Genomic DNA, 18,999 nt, shown 5'->3' with positions numbered 1-18,999 from the left:
CAAATGCTTTAGCTGACGCCTCGATTACACTTGATCTGTTAATACAGAATCCACGGCGAACCAAGATAAAACTGTTTCAATGTGACTGGATTTGCAACCAAGCCAATTGTATTATTTACAAAGATTTTAATACACACATTTTTGGTATTAAGAAATATCATGTAATGGCTGACTATCTGTCCAAATTTCCCTCACCATACATCAGAAGCCAATACCTGCGTTTTAGATTTAATCTGTGGCATACTAAAGATGTGCAGGCAAGCAGACAATTAATTGCTACCGAACAAAACTTCTGCCGTTTTTGTAAGAACACACAACAAAAAGAACATTACAGCACATAATAGTTGATTGTCCTCACCTATCCTTGTTGCGAGAAAAATATTTTAAAAATCTTATGGTATCATTCTATCCGATGGAATCAGGATCAGATATGGCATGCCATTTTTACATCTTCTAAACTTGCCATGAGAATAGCTGTAGTTCAGTTCTTAGATACAGCTCTGCCTAGTTCAAGAGAAGATCCTGTCAAGTAACTATTCCCAAACAGTGCCATCAGCTTAAAGAATACAGGCAACTCATAAGCTATGTTAGGTTAATTGTTGGTAACAAATCTTTTTCAATTCCTTGGTCCATTAATTTATGACTATGTGGTTGATATGTGTTGTCTTTGGGAATACTTAAAATATTTAAGGTGCTATTTTATTCGAATTTTGATAAATGTACGAGTTATGTTGTTCTGATGTAATGAATAATGATGAATGAATAATGTTTGAAAGGTTGATTTTATCAGCTAACCAAAAATATATATATATATATATGACCTGGCATATGGTGGCTCCAACCGGTCAGATAATAGCAACTCTGAGTGCACTTTACTTTCTGGAAAGTGAATGGTCATGGACTTTTGTGTAGCACAGGAATATATCATGCATCATATCTCATTGTTTAGTTTTTATAAACTCAATGAATTTCTACTGGTGTACGATTTATCAATAATGTACTCCTGTCGCAGCTATTAGCCCACTGTGTGTGGTACTGCTTCAGTGATGTGGCAACACATGGGTCTGCTTTTTATCCAATTTTCTTGTGCGATAAAATAAACCGCTCATCCGCATTTTTTCTTGGGGTCAATGGTTTTAGGGACCCCCTCAAAGCCCCCCTCCCCCCCTGGAGGGATCTCAAGTATGCTCGCTTAGTGCAATTCTGGCCAGCTATTTCCCATTAACAGGTTTGAAAGTTCACCAGCCACCACAGTCACTGACATCATTCAGAGAATCAGACACCAACATGTTATTTTCAGTCGATTTATTAAGAACGTTTTACAAAATGCTTGTGTTCTTCATACATAATAACATAATGTTTGCTAAGTCAGTCAAAGCAGAGCAGACAGAGCCTGTGAAATGTACAGCGACTGCACTAAAGGAGGGTGTAGCACCAGGTTGAGAAGGAAATATAGACTACCCCTGGTGTAAGAACATAGTTTGGCCGAGACCAGCCCCTGTGCCTGAAATTGACACCTCTACGATGTCTGCAGAATGCATGACTCTTCTAACACCCAATACGGACCAGGAGTTTCCTGCAGTCTTCCTGTTCTTTATCCAGCATAACTCCCCCGCCGCGGGGAACACATAGGCAGAGTTCAGATTGCTGACATTGCAGTGCTGGCCTGGTCACAACATCTCATTAGCTAGAAGCCTCTGGGCTCTCCTTGGCTGGGTGATGCCATTTGGTTGGCTAACAGATAAGGACCATATACTTGGAAGCCAGATGCCACTAACCTGTGGCCACAAGTGAAATATTTCCCATGCCCTTTGCATGGTCACCATAGAGTGCTATATCTGTATAAGGACCATAGTGTACCATGCCGTTATATACACCATAGCTAGCAATGCCCCACATATATCATACTGTGACATGCCCATATTTACAACATAGGATGTCATAGCCATGTAAAAACCACAAAGCATGCTGTAAGAATGACCTTCTCCAGGTACTGAGAGCAGTCTAGTGGGTGTTTTCCATTGATAGGAACTCCAGTCCAAATGCTCAAACCAAGGGCCATGACTATTTCTTCTGAAACTCGTAGCATGGCTCGGTGGGAAGTGTGCTCACATGGGCACGCGTGGGGTTCAGAAGAATTGAGTGTTCAAGCAAGGAAACTTGAACAGTTCAAGTTGGACCCAGAAACACTAATGACACATACATATACCTTTGCCAATCATATTGGCCAAATTCTTTGCAACTAAGGATGGTAAGCTCCATCGACTCTGCCCATTTCGATACACGTGGAACACAATGCCCACCTAGTCTCCAACCTTCCAGCAATTAAGCACACAAGGACTCCTTAAGTCTGGTTATTTACTTAAAAAGACGGAATGCAAGTCAATCCTGTCTGCTCAACTTCCTGTAGCTAAAGAACCCCAGGCCCATCCAGTTTCCCTTGGTCAAGAAGATCCGGAACCTCCCATACCCATCCAGTTTCCCTTGGTCAAGAAGATCAGGAACCTCCCATACTCATCCAATATCCCTTGGTCAAGAAGATCAGGAACTCCCATACCCATTCAGTTTCCCTTGGTCAAGAAGATCAGGACCTCCCAAACCCATCCAATTTGCCTTGATTAAGAAGATAAGGAACCTTCCATGCCCATCCAGTTTACCTTGGTCAAGAAGATCAGGAACCTCCCTTGCCCATCCAGTTCCCCTTGGTCAAGAAGATCAGGAACCTCCCATACCCATCCAGTTCCCCTTGGTCAAGAAGATCAGCAACCTCCCATACCTATCCTGTTTCCCTTGGTCAAGAAGATCAGGACATCCCATACCCATCTAGGTTCCATTGGTCAAGAAGATCAGGACCTCCCAGAGCCATCCAATATGCCTTGGTTAAGAAAATAAGGAACCTCCCATGTCCATCCAGTTTCCCTTGGTCAAGAAGATCAGGAACCTCCCATACCCATCCAGTTTTCCTTGGTCAAGAATATCAGGAACCTCCCATACCCATTAAGTTTGACATGGATAAGCAGATAAGGTGCCTCCATGTCTATCCAGTTTCCCTTGGTCAAGAATATCATGACCTCCCATACACATCCAGTTTGCCTTGGTCAAGAAGATCAGGAACCTCCCATGTCCATCCAATTTTCTTATGCCGAGAAGATAAGGACCCAATGGTGTATGCAGTCTCTGTACGTTTATGGAGATTACAGCTACACACTTATGTAGTTGTTTTTTTCTTAAGTCTTAATAAAAAGGTGCTGCAATACAGACCACAGAGCAAGGATGGATATCAGACTGTGCTTGTTTTGTTCTGGGATTGGAATATTAAAGCGCCTTTTCTTTTCTAGATGTGTTTTTTTGAGACATTTGGATGTTTATTAGTAAAGGGCTGCGTTCCTCTTGTCCACTACTGCACGTATTTGCCTGGTTTCCACACGCCTGGCAGAGAAGCCTCTATAATGAATGCCTGAATATACAGCTTGTGAGTCTCTGAAGGAGACGAATCTTCCTCCTTCAACAGCTCTGTCCTTAGACGTCTGTGCCAGCGCCGGCTACGGTGATGTTCTGCAGGTAGTTATCGTTAAAGCAGCTCATTCTTTTGGACCCCTCTTTGTTGCAGCATTTCTCAGAGTCCTTCCAGGAGTCTTTCTTCGTCGAGCAAAGCATCTCAACAAAGGACGCCTTCTGCCAGAATCAAACAAGAGGAGACAGGTTAGGGGTGCCCACAACTATTTAAAAGGCCTATAGTGTTCTCTGCTAAGTCACACTATCACAATGGAGAAAGGAGAACAATGGGCAGTCATGGAAGGCATCAGACATTTTAACAAAGTACTAAAACCTATCACAAAGCATATTAGCTATCACAGCTTGCAGTGCTACTGTACATGGCACCCATCAAATCAGAGGCTATCACAAGTCCTGATGCTTCGGGGAACCCTTTGTTCCATCAGAGACCGGGACCCTCTCTCTGCTAGGGCGCAGTGGGGACCTTACACTTTGCCTTCATAACCCACCTTCAAGGAGCATAGCTCCACCTGTGCTACCCGAGAGGGAGTCGGTTGGCGTATAGCTCTGGTATGAGCCTCTGGAGGTGATTTGGTGCCCAGAAGGGACAAATGAGAAATGATTGGAAGACAAATAGTTAAGAGGCAAAGAAGAGAGAAAGTAGCCTGTTAATGATTCCAGCTGACCAACAAAGAATGGGGGAGAAAAGGGAAACATGAATGGAGGGGAAAAGGCAAAGATAACAAAGGAAACAGGGAGAAGCAGAGCTATGATCACCCAAAAGGGTCCCAATGCAGCTGTGCCCTCCAGACCATGTCCAGACTCTGAGAGCGCTGGGCTGCTTGGTCCTCCGCAGAGGTCTGCATGAGACTAGTCGCCCCATTTACATCCAGAGTATCCCAGAGGTGTATCTACAACAGAGATTCAAAGCAGCCTTCAGGATGGAAACAAGTGTTCATCATGTGTTCTGCCTTTGCAATGGTCGCGCCCAGAGGCCCAAACAGTACGCAGGGGGAGGAAGGCAGTGTCATCATATGTGTGTGGAGAAAAGTGTGGCTCAAAGGGCATTGACTCAATTTAGCAAAGTCAATGTTTGAACAAAAGAACACATGAGTAGACAACGTTTTCTGTGACATAGTTGGAGTAGTAGCCTTATGAGTAATTGTATATTTCCGTGTGTAGTTAAATCTCGTGAGAACTATATTATTAACCTATGGGTCCCGGACACCCTAATTGGGCAGCTGGAGATACTATAGCACTTGGTAAACACTCAAACTAAGGTAATCCATGCTGTATGGGAGGAAGGAGGAACACAGAAAGATTCATTTGTAAGAACTCAGGAGACATGTAGTAACCCTGCAACCTGTCTCCTTTCGACCTACACATGTAGTGCCAAGAAACACTGAAAGAGGAGGTTGCACTTAAATACTCGATAGATTTGATATGAACTGTTGCATTTATTTATTTTTATTTAGTTATTGGACATTTGTGTGGCGCCTCTACACGTGTGTTTCTAGGTGCAACAAGACAAGGGGTTGGGGTGGACATGGGAATTACAAAAGTAGAACAACAAAACATGGTTATATTGGCCTTGTGACAATCCTATTTACCTATTTATTTATTGTGTATTTGTTAGGCGCTTACACAACAAGTAAAGGTGTTTCAACGCGCCCACAGGGCGACAGGGAAGGAACGTGGGATTGAAAAAGAAAAAACGATGTATACACAAGAGTTAAGGAGACAAACTCACTATGCCTTGTGAGTATTCAGAACATGCAAGTGCAGAGAGAGAAGGGGGAAGAGGGAATGGGGGTAAGTGCTGGAGTGTCTGTGCTAGTGGGTGAGCAGCAGATGAAAGTGCCGAATAAAGTAAGTGCAAGGGAGTGTAGAGCTGAAATAAGTGCAGGCCTACAATGGTGTAGGCCAGTGGGTGCTGAGGCAATTGCTGTGTGTGAGCAGAAGCAGAGGCGAATGGGTGTGGAAAGCCAGGGCCCTGAGGACACATAAGGGCCCTGGTCACCAATCATAGCGACTGAGGTTCGCAGGTAAGGGAAGAAGGGAAGGAGGAAGTGAAAAGGAAAGTCTTGAGGAGCTTCCCGAATCTGAGGAGGTCCGGCTCGAGACAACGAGGAAGGGGCAGGGTGTTCCATAGGAGGGAGCCAGCAGAAAAAAGAGATCAGCCTCCCAGCCTTCGGTCCTCTGTTTAGCAAAATGCTTCACACAGAGAGAGTTGGTTCCGGAGGAACGTAGAGGTCTGAAGGAAGAATATTTAGTAATAGCGAGTTGAAGATAGCGCGATCCCCGGCCCCTGACAGCCTTTTGGATGATGCAGAGGGATTTGAATTTAATCCGTGCAGCAACCGGGAACCAATGGAGACTTTCTAAGGCAGGTGCGATGCGATCCCTGGGCTTGAGGCCAAGGATATGTCTTGCTGCCCTATTCTGGATTAGCTGGAGTGGTCATAGAGAGGACGAGGGTAGATTCAGGAGAAAGCTGTTACGGCAGTTAAGCCTTGAGAGAACCAGAGCTCTGGTGATGTTGAGCTTCTGGGTGTAAGTGAGAAATGGGAGAGTTCCTTTGAGAAGGAAGAGTTGAAAGTGGACTTCTTGGCAATGTCCTGAATGTGAGGGAGGAAGGATAGAGAGGAGTCGAAGATGACTGCAAGGTTTCTAGCTTCAGATGAAGGAGAAGAGCCCTTAGAGGATGGCCAGAGTGAGGGGAAGAAGGAGGGAGCAGGGGGTCTCAATAGGAAGGATCTCAGTTTTGCTGGGATTAAGGCAGAGATAATTGGAAGTGCACCAGGACTGGATGGCAGATAGGCAGTCTGGGATGATGGAAGAGGCAAGAGAGTCAGCAGGAAGTTTGAGGTAGAGTTGAGTGTTGTCTGCGTAGCACTGGAAATTGGGGGAGAAGGAGGAAATTATGCTTGCCAGCAGAGCAAGGTAAGTGTTAAAGAGCCAGGGGGAGAGGTTGGAGAAGGTGCCCCGAATAACCTGGGACAGTCAATGAGATAGGAAAGAGGTCAGCCAGTTTAGTGCCCACATCGAGACACCCAGGGTATAGTGCAGTGGTTTTATGAGGATAGAGTGGATGACCATGTCAAAGGCAGAGGAGAGATCAAGTAGAATGAGGACAGTTGGAGTCAAGTGATGCGAGCCGTTCTTCACCTGGAAGTGCTTGACAAGGTGGTAAGTGCAAGGGGAGAGAGGATAGAGGGCGAAGTTGCAGAGTGTGGTGACCCCGGGGAATGGGGACAAGCAAGTGCTGGGTGGGCCAAGGTGTCAAGTGCCAGGGGAAAGGGTGGATGAGTGCAGTGGACAGGGAGGACCAAGTTGGGCTAGTCCATGAAAGGGAGCCCAAGGGCAAGTGCTGGAAACAACATTGTTTTTATTTAGCACAGCTTGGCCAAATTGCACACCAGCTGCTGTGCTAATATCCAGATGTTAGTGTTTTCAAAATGTGCGATCATTTTCACATGGTACTGCCTTGCAGAAGGCCTCCAGGGCCATGCAGAATTGAAAATCAATGGATGCCAACTTAACCATAACAGTGTAATTGTGCATGCATAGTGGATTCGGAGTGCTGCTTCAATATGCAGGCATCCACCCTCCGAGGAAAAGACACCTTTTGAGAGGAACCACCGTATGTAAAAAGTAAGGACTGGCAAAGCCAATAGCATCGGTTTTTGCAATTGCTCACTGCATTGTCACCTATGGGCATGAATTTATGTTGGCCCTATGCAAAACGGGCCCAGCGCGAAGGGCTTTGTGACTATTATTAGGTGAGCTGTTAGCATTTCCTGGCAGGTTAAGTACTTTAAGCATTTTAAAGCAGCAGCTGAGGCACAAAGCCGGCAGTTTTCAAAGCCTGCTATGAATGCCCATGAAATGCTTTTGATCTCTGTAACATGCAGCATAGCAACATCAATGTTGCAAAACACATTTAAGTACTTATTACCTGAGTTGCAAAAAATGTACAAGAGATCAGTGTAACCCCTAACAATCAGTTTACTACATTACTAAACAAAAATGGGGGTGACTCATTATGAAACAGACATAATATATAAGACCATGGGGCATCATTACAAGTTCAGCAGTAACCCACTGGTGTTGCCAACGAACTCGTAACACTGTTCCGCCACCTGATATTTCAGTGCCACCTGGAATTTATAAGTCCCTGCGGCTCGGGATGTCAGGCGGCGTAAAGTTTAAGTCTCCATTCCTGTGGAGTCTGATAGGACTCCGCAGGAATTGGGACACGGAAGCACCAGAAACGTTGCTAACTGTGCCGGTGCTTCTGTGAAATCTGTGCCTGCAGGGGCCAGTGCCCCCGGCAGGTCAGACTTGCCGGGCTAACGACCCCTGCAGGCATACTTGTAGTCTGGCTGTCCGGAAAGGGTGCCGGTACGCTGCTACCAGCACCCTTATTTCCACACCGCCAGGCTTGTAATGAGGCGCCATGTTTAGGAAAGCATGTACTGATTGCTAACTATAACTGGCTTAAGCAAGATCTGATATTGTGAAGGTAACGTGCCCATTCCCGGAAGAGATAAGCTTTAGCAGCATTCATGCCATCATATTTACCTCAGGGACAACTACAACAGTAGCTGTACTCAGTTTTTTCCTGCAAATGTTACACTTAACAACAAAGCTTACGTTTCATACATACCTCAAACCCTCAAACCAGGTGAGGCCACAGTGTCAAAATGTCAAAACATACACATATTCATGATCAGGCTTGAGGGGGCATTGTGTAAGCCTGAGAGAGTGAAATTCCCATCTCCTTGATCACGTAGTAGGCCTTCAAACTGTTAAAAACTCTCAATTCAGCCCTCAATTTTTTCATGGGCTTCTCTTACACTATTTCAATCCGACCGACTCCATACTCCCCAGTGAGATGAAGGGAAAAAGAATAAGAATGTGTATATCTGAAAAAGACTTTCAACTCAATGAACAGTGAGTTGTGAGAGTTACTGAGGTGGGAAGGGTATACAATGATACTAGAGGTGGGAATGTTTCAGAGGAGTTTCTGGTTGTCCGGCAACAGGATGGACACAAGATGGGAAGCCAGTACGTTCCACTTCTGCTATTTGTGTACAACACCATGCTACTCACTCACAGAGAAGTAGCAATGCATGAATTAGAAGCTGGTCATTAATGAGATCAAAACAAAGGCAATTGTGATGGACACAGATAACTGCCCCAGGAGGAGTTTGCGTTAAGGGTTGGTGTTTCACGATAGTCTCTCACTTAGACTACCTGGGTGTCTGCTTTGATAATAATTTGGGGTGGGGATGCAGGTGGAAAGGAGTGGAAATACATTGGGTCAATCTACCATCAGGATTCTGAGGTTCCATAGGGAATTCGCGGGGAATTCCCTATAAGAGGCTCTTGATGTCTATCAACAGAATTCTTTCCCTGCAGATATAAATAATACTGAAGTCTGGAGCTAAGCACCAGGTGCACAGTAACTGCAGTGACAAATACAGAAGCCTCTTCTCATTGTCAAAGGGAACTCCCACTAGACACCTACATCTAGAGACCATGATGTGTCCATGTGTGGATCATACAACCCTCTTACATTGAGTGACATACGATTTGGCCCGATATCTCACTGCAGCCTGGCACGAAAGAAGGAGGCCCTCTCCCCTAAATTTGAAGGCCTTGCTAAGCCAGAGATATGGAGACTTATGTGAAAGGGAAGTGGGAGTTGTTATTTGTCATTTTTATTACTTGAGCCTTGGTATGGTCATGTTTTATTCTGGATTGTGGTCTACCCATTACATTTTTAGCATTTCGTTCCATGGGGATATTTTATTGTGTTATATTGTAATGAATTTTGATACACAATAAAGTGATAATGATGAGAGTGAGAGAGAGAGCAAGCAAGAGAGAAAGGGGCAGAGAGAGGGGGAGACTAGACAAAGAGGGACACTGAGTAGGAAAGAGGAAAAGATAGATGATGCGATACAGAGGGGGAGCAAGAGAGAGAGGGGGCTGACTATGCTTGAGACAATCAAATTGGGAAGGAGGGCTTTGACAAAGGACTGTAATGAAAGAGAAAGACTCTGATAAAAGACAGGAATGGAGGGGAAGTACTGTGGAAAAGGGACAATGAAGGATAAAGAAGGTGACAAAGGAGAAAGCGTGTGATTAAATAAAGACTGTGATGAAGGACAGTGACAAAGGAGAAGAATGTGATAAAAGTAAAGGACCGTAAAAAAAGGATTGATGAAGAAAGACTGTGATGGAGAGGGACTATGATGAAGAAGGACTGGCAAAGGACAAGGACTGTGACTAAGGAGGACAGCAATGGAAGAAAAGGAGCTCCATGAAGGACTATGACAAAGGAAAGGGCTATGATCACGGATAGTGACAAATGAGACGGATTGTAATGAATGTGAAGTACTGTGATGAACGAAAAGGACTGTGATGAAAGAAAAATCTATGATGAAAGGGAATGGCTGTGATGAAGAAAGACTGTGACAAAGGAGAAGGATTCTGACAGACAACTGATGAAAGAGAATGACTGTGACGAAGGACTATGATGAAGGAGAATGACTGATGAAGCAGGAGGACAGTAGTTAACTAGGACTGAGGTGGAGAAGTACTGTGATGAAAGATAAGGGTGGTGATGAAGGAGATGAAGGAAAGGACATTGACAAAGGAGGACTATAAAGAATGAGGAATGTGACGGAGAAGGACTGTGATGACGGACTCATGAAGGATAGGGACTGAGATGTAGAGGGTATGTCACGAAGGAGGAATGTGATGAAGGATTGTGAAGCTAAGGGGCTGACACAGAACAGTGATGAAAGAGAAGGTCTGTGAAGAAGCACTACAACAAAGGAGAAGGATTATGATGAAGCATTGTGGTGAAGAAGAACTGTGACTAAGGAGAAGGACTGAAACCGAAGGACTGTGATACAAAAAAAGGACTGATGAAGGAGAAGGATTATGACGAAAGCGGACTTGGAGAAAGGAGTAGAGAGGACTGTTATGAAGAACTGTAACAAATGAGAAGAGAAAGGGCCTCATTACAAGTGAGGCGGAATGGGTTAACGGGCTCCGCTAATGGTGGCGGGCCCGTTAACACCATTCCGCCTCATTACGAGGTCCCCTCGCGGGACCCGGTAAGGACGCCTGGTAAAACCAGGCGTCCTTACCGGGTCCCGCGAGGGGAAGAGGGAGCTAACAACGGGCCGGTCATAATCGGCCCGTTGTTGGCTCCCTCTCCCATTCCCATTAAGCCTTATGGGGGCTCAGATGGAAATGGGGAAGGTCCGGGCCCGGGTTCCCAGAGGGAGGAATTAACGGGCCCTCCGAACTCGGAATGGCCCGGTAATTCCCCATTCTGGGAACCCGGTAAAGGAGCCCAGTTTGGCGGCAGCCATGGAGCAAATAGCTCCATGGCTGCCGCCAAACTCGTAATGAGGCCCAAAGACTTTGATGGAGAAGAATTGTGATGAAGGAAGACTGTAATGGGGGACTGCGATCAAGAAAACTGTGATGAAGGAGAAAGAGGATGATGAAGAAGGAGGCCTGTGTGGAAGGACTGATGAAGGGCAAGGACTCTGAGGAAGAACTGTCCCAAAATAAAAGGACTATAATGAAGGACTGTGACAAAGGAAAAGGACTGATGAAGGAGAAGAACTATGATGAAGGAGGACTATGATGAAGGACTATAATGAAATAGGACAGTGATGAAGATAAACAGTGATAAGAGACTATGTTGAAGGAGAAGCACTGTGAAGAAGGACTGACAAAGGAGAAGGACTGTGATAAAGGACTGCAGAAAAAGAAAAGGTGTGTGATAAAAAATTACTTTGATGGAGAATTGCTGACAAAGGACAAGAACTGTGACAAAGAGGAAGAACTATGCTGGAGTACTGATGAAGCAGAAGTACTATGACGGAGGAGTAGGACTCAGATGAAAGAGCAGTACTGTGACAAAGAAGAAGGACTGTGGTGAAGGAAAGAGACTGCTGGATCAGAGAGACTATGACAAAGAAAGACTGTTAGGAGAGGGGGCTTGGATGAAGGACAGTAACAAAGGAGAAGAATTGTGATGAAGGGCTGACGAAGAACAGTGATGGAGAAGGACTATGACGAATATGAAGGACTGTGCAAAAAGGAGGAGGAATATGATGAAGAAGGCTTGTATGGTGTGTCAGCATACTTGTTTGTTGTGCTCTCATCAATTCTTAAAGTTGGATTATTTGTTAGTTTCATTTAATAAAGAGAGATCATTAAATAGGTCCTGCCTTGGCTGACTTCTGCAATCACCCTTTGCCGATGGAGCCTTCCCCTCCCCTCTGAAACACTCTCTTGTGCACCCTCTTCTCAAGAAACCCACAGCCGACCCCTCCTGCCCGGCTAATTATCACTCAATCTCTATCATTCCTTTCCTGGGCAAAGTCCTGGAAAAGTTGGCCATCTCCCAACTTAACCTCCATACTGATTCTGCTGGTTGCCTCCATGACCATCAGTCTGGCTTCAGAGCAGCCAGAAGCACGGAAACTGCTCTCTTAAACATCTGTGAAGACCTGTTCTACAATCTTGATTCTAATCTCCCCTATTTCCTCATCCTACTCGATCTCTCCTCTGCCTTTGACATGGTCAACCATACCATCCTCTTCAACCGCCTCTGTGATCATCCGCCCAGGTCCAACTTGGGTCCTTCCTCTCCTCTTGTGGTGTTCCCCAGGGCTCTAACCTCTCTCCCTGGCTTATCAACCAATACCTGGAACCCCTCGCCCACCACATTCCTGCTCTCTGCTCCAACTTTCAGTGCTATACTGATGACGCTCAGCTCGTTTTCAGGGTCCCCTCTGCCAACTCTTCTTCCTCTCTCATATCTGACTGTCTGCCTGCAATCCAGAAGTGGTGTGCCGCCAATGACATCTGCCTTAATGCCAGTATGATATGATATGGAATTTATAACGCGCCTATACACAAGTGTTTCAAGGCATGACGAAGCAAGAGAGGGGGAACAGAGGGAAGACGGAGACAATGATCTTACTAGGCCAGGTGTCAGACCACACAAGAGCAAGGGAAGGGGGAAAGGGAAAAGTGCGTGGGGGAAGGGGGAGGGGACAGTGAAGAACATGGGATAAATAGAATAAATAAAGCAATAAGTAAAAGTATGACCAGCAGGTGGCAAGTGCAAGGGTAAGTGCAGACATCAAGTGTCAAGTCCTGATAGGGGACTGTAGGGATACAGAAAACAGTCCCATGTGCGGGGGTTGCCAGGGAGGCAGTGCAGGTGTGCAACTAGCAGGGGAGGGGACCTGGCCCTGAGAACAGAGGGTGGCCAGGTAACCAGTCCAGTTTCAGATTCAGCCAGGAGTTCAGCAGGGGAGAGGAGGAGAGAAAGCAGAAGCAAGGAGGAAGGTTCTGAGGTTTTTCCGGAACCGGAGATGGTTCTCTGCAAGTTTCAGGAGGCAGGGAGCCTGTTCCATAGCAAGGCCCCAGCCGAAGAAAGAGATCTACCACCAACTCGTTGCTTGGAGAAGCGACTGACCCTGAGGGAGTTGGAGGCAGATGAGAGAAGAGCTTGAGAAGGAAGATATTTGGGAATCTATGGTAATCTAACCTAGGGGCTGTGCGGCAGGCTTGATCAGGCCCTAATCCAAGGAAAGTTCCCTTAGCCAAGAAGGTGCTTTTAGCTCCTCAAGCTCTATTCTAGGGAGCATAATCCTGGTCTGTTTGCAGTCGAAGTCAAAGTCTTCATGGGAAGAGAGCAGAAGTGTCTCTCATTAAACCGGCACCAAATCGAGCGAGTGATAGTGAATAAAGACAGAGATCCTGCTCATCGGCAATCCTGCACTTTCATTTCTTGTCTCTCTCTGGCCGGCCTCCCTCGGCCCTCTTCCTGCCCCCACTTGTGAGGCTAAGAACCTCTGGGTCATCTTTGAGTCCACGCTTTCCTTTTCTCCGCATATCTCCTGACGTCTCTAAGAAGTAAAACTACCAACTGCACCTCCTCCGGGGTATTCTTCCTTTCCTTTCCTTTCCTCAGAAGCTCACAGTCTCTAGAGGTCTGGTTCTCTCTAGGCTGGACTACTGCAACAGCCTCTTTCTAAATCTGCCTCCTGCCACTACTCTCTGCCCTTTGCAACTCATCCAGAACAGGACTGCTAGACTTGTCCATGACCTCAAGCCCAGGGATCATATCTCTCCAGCCCCGAAATCTCCTCACTGGCAACAAGTGGCTTCAAGGATTATGTTCAAGACCCTCTGCATTGTCCACAAGGCCTTCTAGGGCCTGGGTCCACAATACCTTCAACTCTCCCTTTGAAATACCTTCCTACTCAAGCTCTTTGCCCCTCCACCTCCAACTCCCTCAGGGTCAGTCGCTTCTCCAAGCAACGAGTTGGTGGTTGATCTCTTTCTTCTGCTGGGGCCTCCCTCTGGAACAGCCTCTCTGAAACCTGAGGAAAACCATCTTCGGTTCCGGAAGCACCTCAAGACCTTCCTCTATGCTTCTGCCTTCTCTCTTCCTCTCCCTTGCTGATCTGCCTGTTTTTGCACTGGGCACCTGGCTACCCTCTGAATTTGGGCCCAGTTCCCTGTTCACCTAGCTGCATACCCGCACTGCCTCCTGGCAACCCTTGCACTTGGGTCTGTATCTGCAACCCTACAGTCTCCTTAACTGCACTTCTCATGCACCTGTTGTCTGTGCTTAATTATTGCACTTGTCACTTGCTGGCCGCACTATCTGTTGTTTTGATCACTTGTTCAGCACTTTCCACTCCTTCCCTCCCACTTGCACTTTCCCCTTTCCCTCTCCCCTGCACTTGCGCATTCTCAATGTCACTGGGCCTAGTAAGATCGTTGTTTCGTCCTCCCTTGCCTTGTCGCGCTCTGAAACACTTGTGTATGGGCGCGATATAAATAAAATATCATATCATTAGCACCAGTTATTTTTGTCCCATTTTTATATGGTGAAATATTTTGCCAAATACAAACAATTGTTTCAATTTATTTTCCTTTTTATATACATTGTCAATTAAATTTGTATCCAATGTGAACAGATTGTGTCTAAAATGTGTTCAATGCATTTTAATTTTGGGGAGAGTGCGTATGGGGGGGATTCCCTTCTCAACCCCAACCGCATTCCCACCCGTTTTACATGCTTACCCCACTCCCATATCTATTTTGCTAAATGTTCAATGTTGTTGTCTCTGATTTTGTTTCTCCATTATAGCAGTCTCTGTAATTGACACAAAAAAGACTAAAGTTTCGTGGCTACAATGGACTGTGTCAACAGGAGTTAATTACTGCTTTGCTCCTGCAATGACAGTAATAATTTGGCTCATAGTATGTAATCCAACGTTTGGTTTTGATCTTGGATCTTTTGGGTGCTTCGGTTGGAGGGGGATTAAACTATATATATATATATATATATATATATATATATGGTCCTCTTCTTGCGATTAGATTGTCCAACACCAGACCTTTCCATGACCACATAGTGAGGACATGCAGGTGGGATTGGATTAAATACTAGACAATTATCGAAGGTGCACAACAGTCTTGATGGTGCAATGCACCCCCAACCCACCTCACCCACATCCTCTCTTGCCAATTGTCTATAAATTCTGCTCGTGTTCATCACCCACTGTCCTTCTAAGGATGCTTCCACTAGTCCTTACTACAGTATGACGTTTTCCTTTAATTATCTAATGTATCACTTTCTCTCACTCATCTCTTCCTTCTCTCCTAATTTTCTTTCTGCCTTATCCTTCTTCCTCCAGTCTTTTCTTCCTGTCTTCCTTTTTTCTATTGTTACTTACTCCTTATTTCCATTGAAGTCTGTTTTCCCTTCCTTTCTTCCACCTTTCCACTCGCCTCTCCTGGCCTCGCAATGCATTTCTTCTCTACTGTGAGAAAGAAATGAAGAGGCAAAGAATGAAATCAATTGCTTTGTGTTTCACTCCTTTCCTTCACTTCTTTCTTCATTCCATCATTATTTTCTTTCAGCAAGCCTTTCTTTTCCCCAAGAGACTGCTCGTGTCCTCGACCACACTGAATAGGAATGGTGTCCTTGTGACTGGGGAGTGGCCAAGCAACCATTTGTTTAGTAGTGACTGAAAAAGAGTGAGTGTCCGAGGGGGTTCCTCTGGCTAAGCTAATGATGTTGGATGTTGTTATAGCTGGCTTCGTGTGAAAGGGAGGAGGTTGGTGACCACATGCAGTGATGCAGCCCTAAGCAAGCAGGGGAGCAGCGCTAAAGGTTATGGTAAAGCCGGATGGCTGAGCGGTCGCTGAGTGAGGCTAGTTGCCAGCCTCCCGCTGACCTCAGTTGTATGGCAAGGCTGGCTAGGAAAACAAAAAAGCATTAGCAAAGGCAACCATTTTGGATTTATTGTAGACATGGGTTAGGCATTTGGCAGGCAATGCCATAATGGTACTACCTGGACATAAGAGGGTAACAGCTGGCAAATGATGTAAGTACCTAGGCAGATAAAGGCAGTGTCAAGTATCTGCCTATCTAATATGTACAAGAGCTGAGGTGAGTGGCTTTGCCAATTAGGTTCTCGACGGGAATTCAGTGCAACGAACAGATAAAAGGACACCCATGTTGCTTTTAAATCAAGTTCCTGAAAGCACACTTGCCTGCATTTTTTACATCATGTTGTGATTTAAAGCTGCAATTAAGGCATTATCTTTCAGAAGACTGCTTGGAGATAACAATGGCAGGCCCATAAGAGAACAAAGTTTGATGCTACTGTGTGATACATCTTGCACAAAGAGATCCCAGGTGGGTGTGTTTTGGACTGGGAGGGGCAGGTAGTGAGTGGGAATAGCTATACAAATATTATTTCCAATGGTGGTAAATGGGTGGGCAAGAAACCAAACAACACCCATAGGTTGTGTGTGCTTCCTCACATCACATCTCCCTCTTGTCTTTACTCCTATGCTAACAGATTTGGCATCACCTAATAGCCAAAATTAAAATGGAACCCCTACTAATACACTGAAGTGATTCACCCCTGCTGATCCTCGATCTCATGGGGTAAATTGAAATATCGGCTTACCAGGGTCCTATCTCCTGAGCCGAAAGAGCTATTAACTGATATTCGGGACCACATTGATGCATTATGTCACTTAACACCTGGCTTGAGTTAAAGCAGTGGAAGGCCTGATGATGGGAGCTCGGTCTCACCCGAGCCCTGGCTGTATCCCACGCCCATCTAATAAAAGATATTCACCAATTCGGAATCAGTTTCAATTTGAGCACAGTGCTGGGTGGCCGTAAGGTTCCGCACAGAAGCCAAAGAGCAGAGGTCATTACTAAAAGTGGATCTCATTGGACATAAACAAGCCCGGAAGTCTCAGGAAGCATCCTTGAGGTCTACTGCTGGCAGCCAGTCCCACTGCTCATCGCCATGGCTAACCTCCTGAAGCTTCGTAGATTCCAGAGCATCCATCGCCAGCTGGAGCAACACCGCCTCCATTGGCCAGGGGAAAACCCTGCAGAGAGGGAGGGGAGGAAGAGAGTAAGGCAGACTGGAGGAACGAGGAACCCCAACGTCTAAATGGTGTGGAGCAGTCCATAATGCTCGTCTAGTGACTTTTTCCTGTTTGGGAAGTATTGGTCCCTGAGCCAAGGATCCTGTCATTCTTCTGATGTTTGTGGATACTGTTCATGGGCGAAACGTTCTTGTTGTACCCTAAACTCCTGGAAGTCTTGAAATGCTGAATGCAGCCGAGGGTATCCACCTCATAGCTGCTGTGGCTTGAAGCCGTTTTATGATCACAGATATTAGTGGACATTCATAAGTGGAAGTTTTAAGTGGACGTTTTTTTGGTGCCAGTGAAGGGGATGTCGACACGGACCTCATTCTCTGTTCTGAAGCCAGATATCATAAGCTGGATGCACTGGTGGAGTTCCACCTGCCATGCCTTGCCTCCTGTAATGACTTCCCGCATCTACTGGCATTGCAATACATTGGGTGGATGATAGGTTTCCCACTTGAGGAATTGCTTGTACCTGCAGGACTGTGCAATCAAGAAGAAGCTTGACTAGGGCAATTATCTTCTCAACCACGGCTCTGCCAAAGCGTGCCGTGGACCCAGTGAAGTTGGCAGCTTATGCTATGAGGAAAGAAAAACCACAGGCTTCCCTGCTCCAATCTCTTTCATCCTTGTACGAAGGTTCCTACTCTACCATAATGGGATACATTGTTCTATGTTTCATTGGGGCTTTTCCCTTTTCTGGATTGGAATGCCTTCCAAAGTGGAGTAAATACCAGGAGAAATCCTGCCATTGAGAAGACAATCTATTGGGAGGACTCTACAATAATAGAAAGATTAAGGGTAATGGGTTTGACAGTTATACCTGTGCGCTTAATAAACCACCTTAAAGGAAAGAAAATGGATAGCAAGCAGCGTTCACCCTTCCACAAAGCCCACCCAAAACAGGGCATTGATATGATAATGATGTCCAAGTGAGTTGGAAACAGGTGGCTCGCGCACTCCCACAGTAGGTTATTAATATTGTTAGATGATATATTCAAATTCCGTCTTCCAAATTAGTACGCGCAAAGTAAAGTTTATTCTTGTTGCAATCAGCCGACGCGTGTTTTGACCACAAAGGTCGTCCTCAAGGCCTTTGCTTTTAGAAACTTGGTACATTGACCGTAGGTGGCTGTCGTCACGCAAGTGATAAGCGCGAAACGGCAAAGTGGTCATTTGCTGTTTGTAAAATGCTTCTTGTGACTTAACATCTTATCTTAGAAGAATATGTCCGTATGTCAGCATGTCAAATGTTGTAGGAGTATGTTGTCCCGATCGTTAGTGGTGAAATTCACCGCCTCTAATGGCGTGTCCCGCAAAATGAAAGAGGTAAAATCCCTCCTCTAGAGACCCAGAGGAGCGATTTTACCCCTTTCATTTTGCGGAATTTGAATATATCACTTAAAAGAACTGTTGAGGCCGATGAAGCCACAGAAGGTTCAAGCCATGATAGATCTCTGCGAAGCTGCTTTTTCCAAAGGTGTTGCGTGTGTCGGCATCCCCCGAGCAGCATTCGCTGAGGCACGCTGTTACCCAGAATTCCTAGGCATTGAGGATACCCAGTATGAGGCTGACCAAAATGGGTTTCTGTTCTGGAAAAGGCGAAGAAATACGCAGATCCCCGGATGTCCATGGGCGCCACAAAGTGTCATTTCCTGTGTGTGTGTTTGTAATGAAATTGCTCTCTGTACCTGAAAGATGAACGTCTACCCAACGTATTGCATAAAAGCCGCCTGTGTTTTTCTCTCCTAGAAACACACGTTGCTGGGCTGGCTTCGAATTTTGAAATTCTTCACGTTCAATACTTGTCCAATTCATCAGGCGTCTGCAGTCACAAATGTGCGTCTGAATGGAGGTTTCTCTTGACACTGGTAGGACAAGGTATCAAGACTTGTAAACAACAACATCCACCGTAAAAAGACACCACAGCGCTGAATAAGAGACACAAAAGCATTAAGCAGCTGTCTTTTGTGAGACAAC

General features: G+C 45.6%; 1 protein-coding gene across 1 annotated transcript in view; it reads right to left on the bottom strand.

Moving 5' to 3' along the window:
• Positions 1-1,290: 1,290 nt before the first annotated feature.
• The window catches only part of ECM1 (extracellular matrix protein 1), a 98,898-nt gene continuing 81,189 nt past the window's right edge, over positions 1,291-18,999 (bottom strand). Inside the window, exon 7 of the mRNA XM_069649731.1 lies at positions 1,291-3,675. Coding sequence (XP_069505832.1) covers positions 3,520-3,675 — 156 coding nt within the window. The 3' untranslated portion in view covers positions 1,291-3,519. The remainder of the gene's footprint in view (positions 3,676-18,999) is intronic.

This window comes from Ambystoma mexicanum, chromosome 1p, assembly GCF_040938575.1.
Source record: "Ambystoma mexicanum isolate Mex_15411 chromosome 1p, UKY_AmexF1_1, whole genome shotgun sequence".
NCBI classification, from domain to species: Eukaryota; Metazoa; Chordata; class Amphibia; order Caudata; family Ambystomatidae; genus Ambystoma; species Ambystoma mexicanum.
This window is presented reverse-complemented; position numbering and strand designations above follow the sequence as displayed.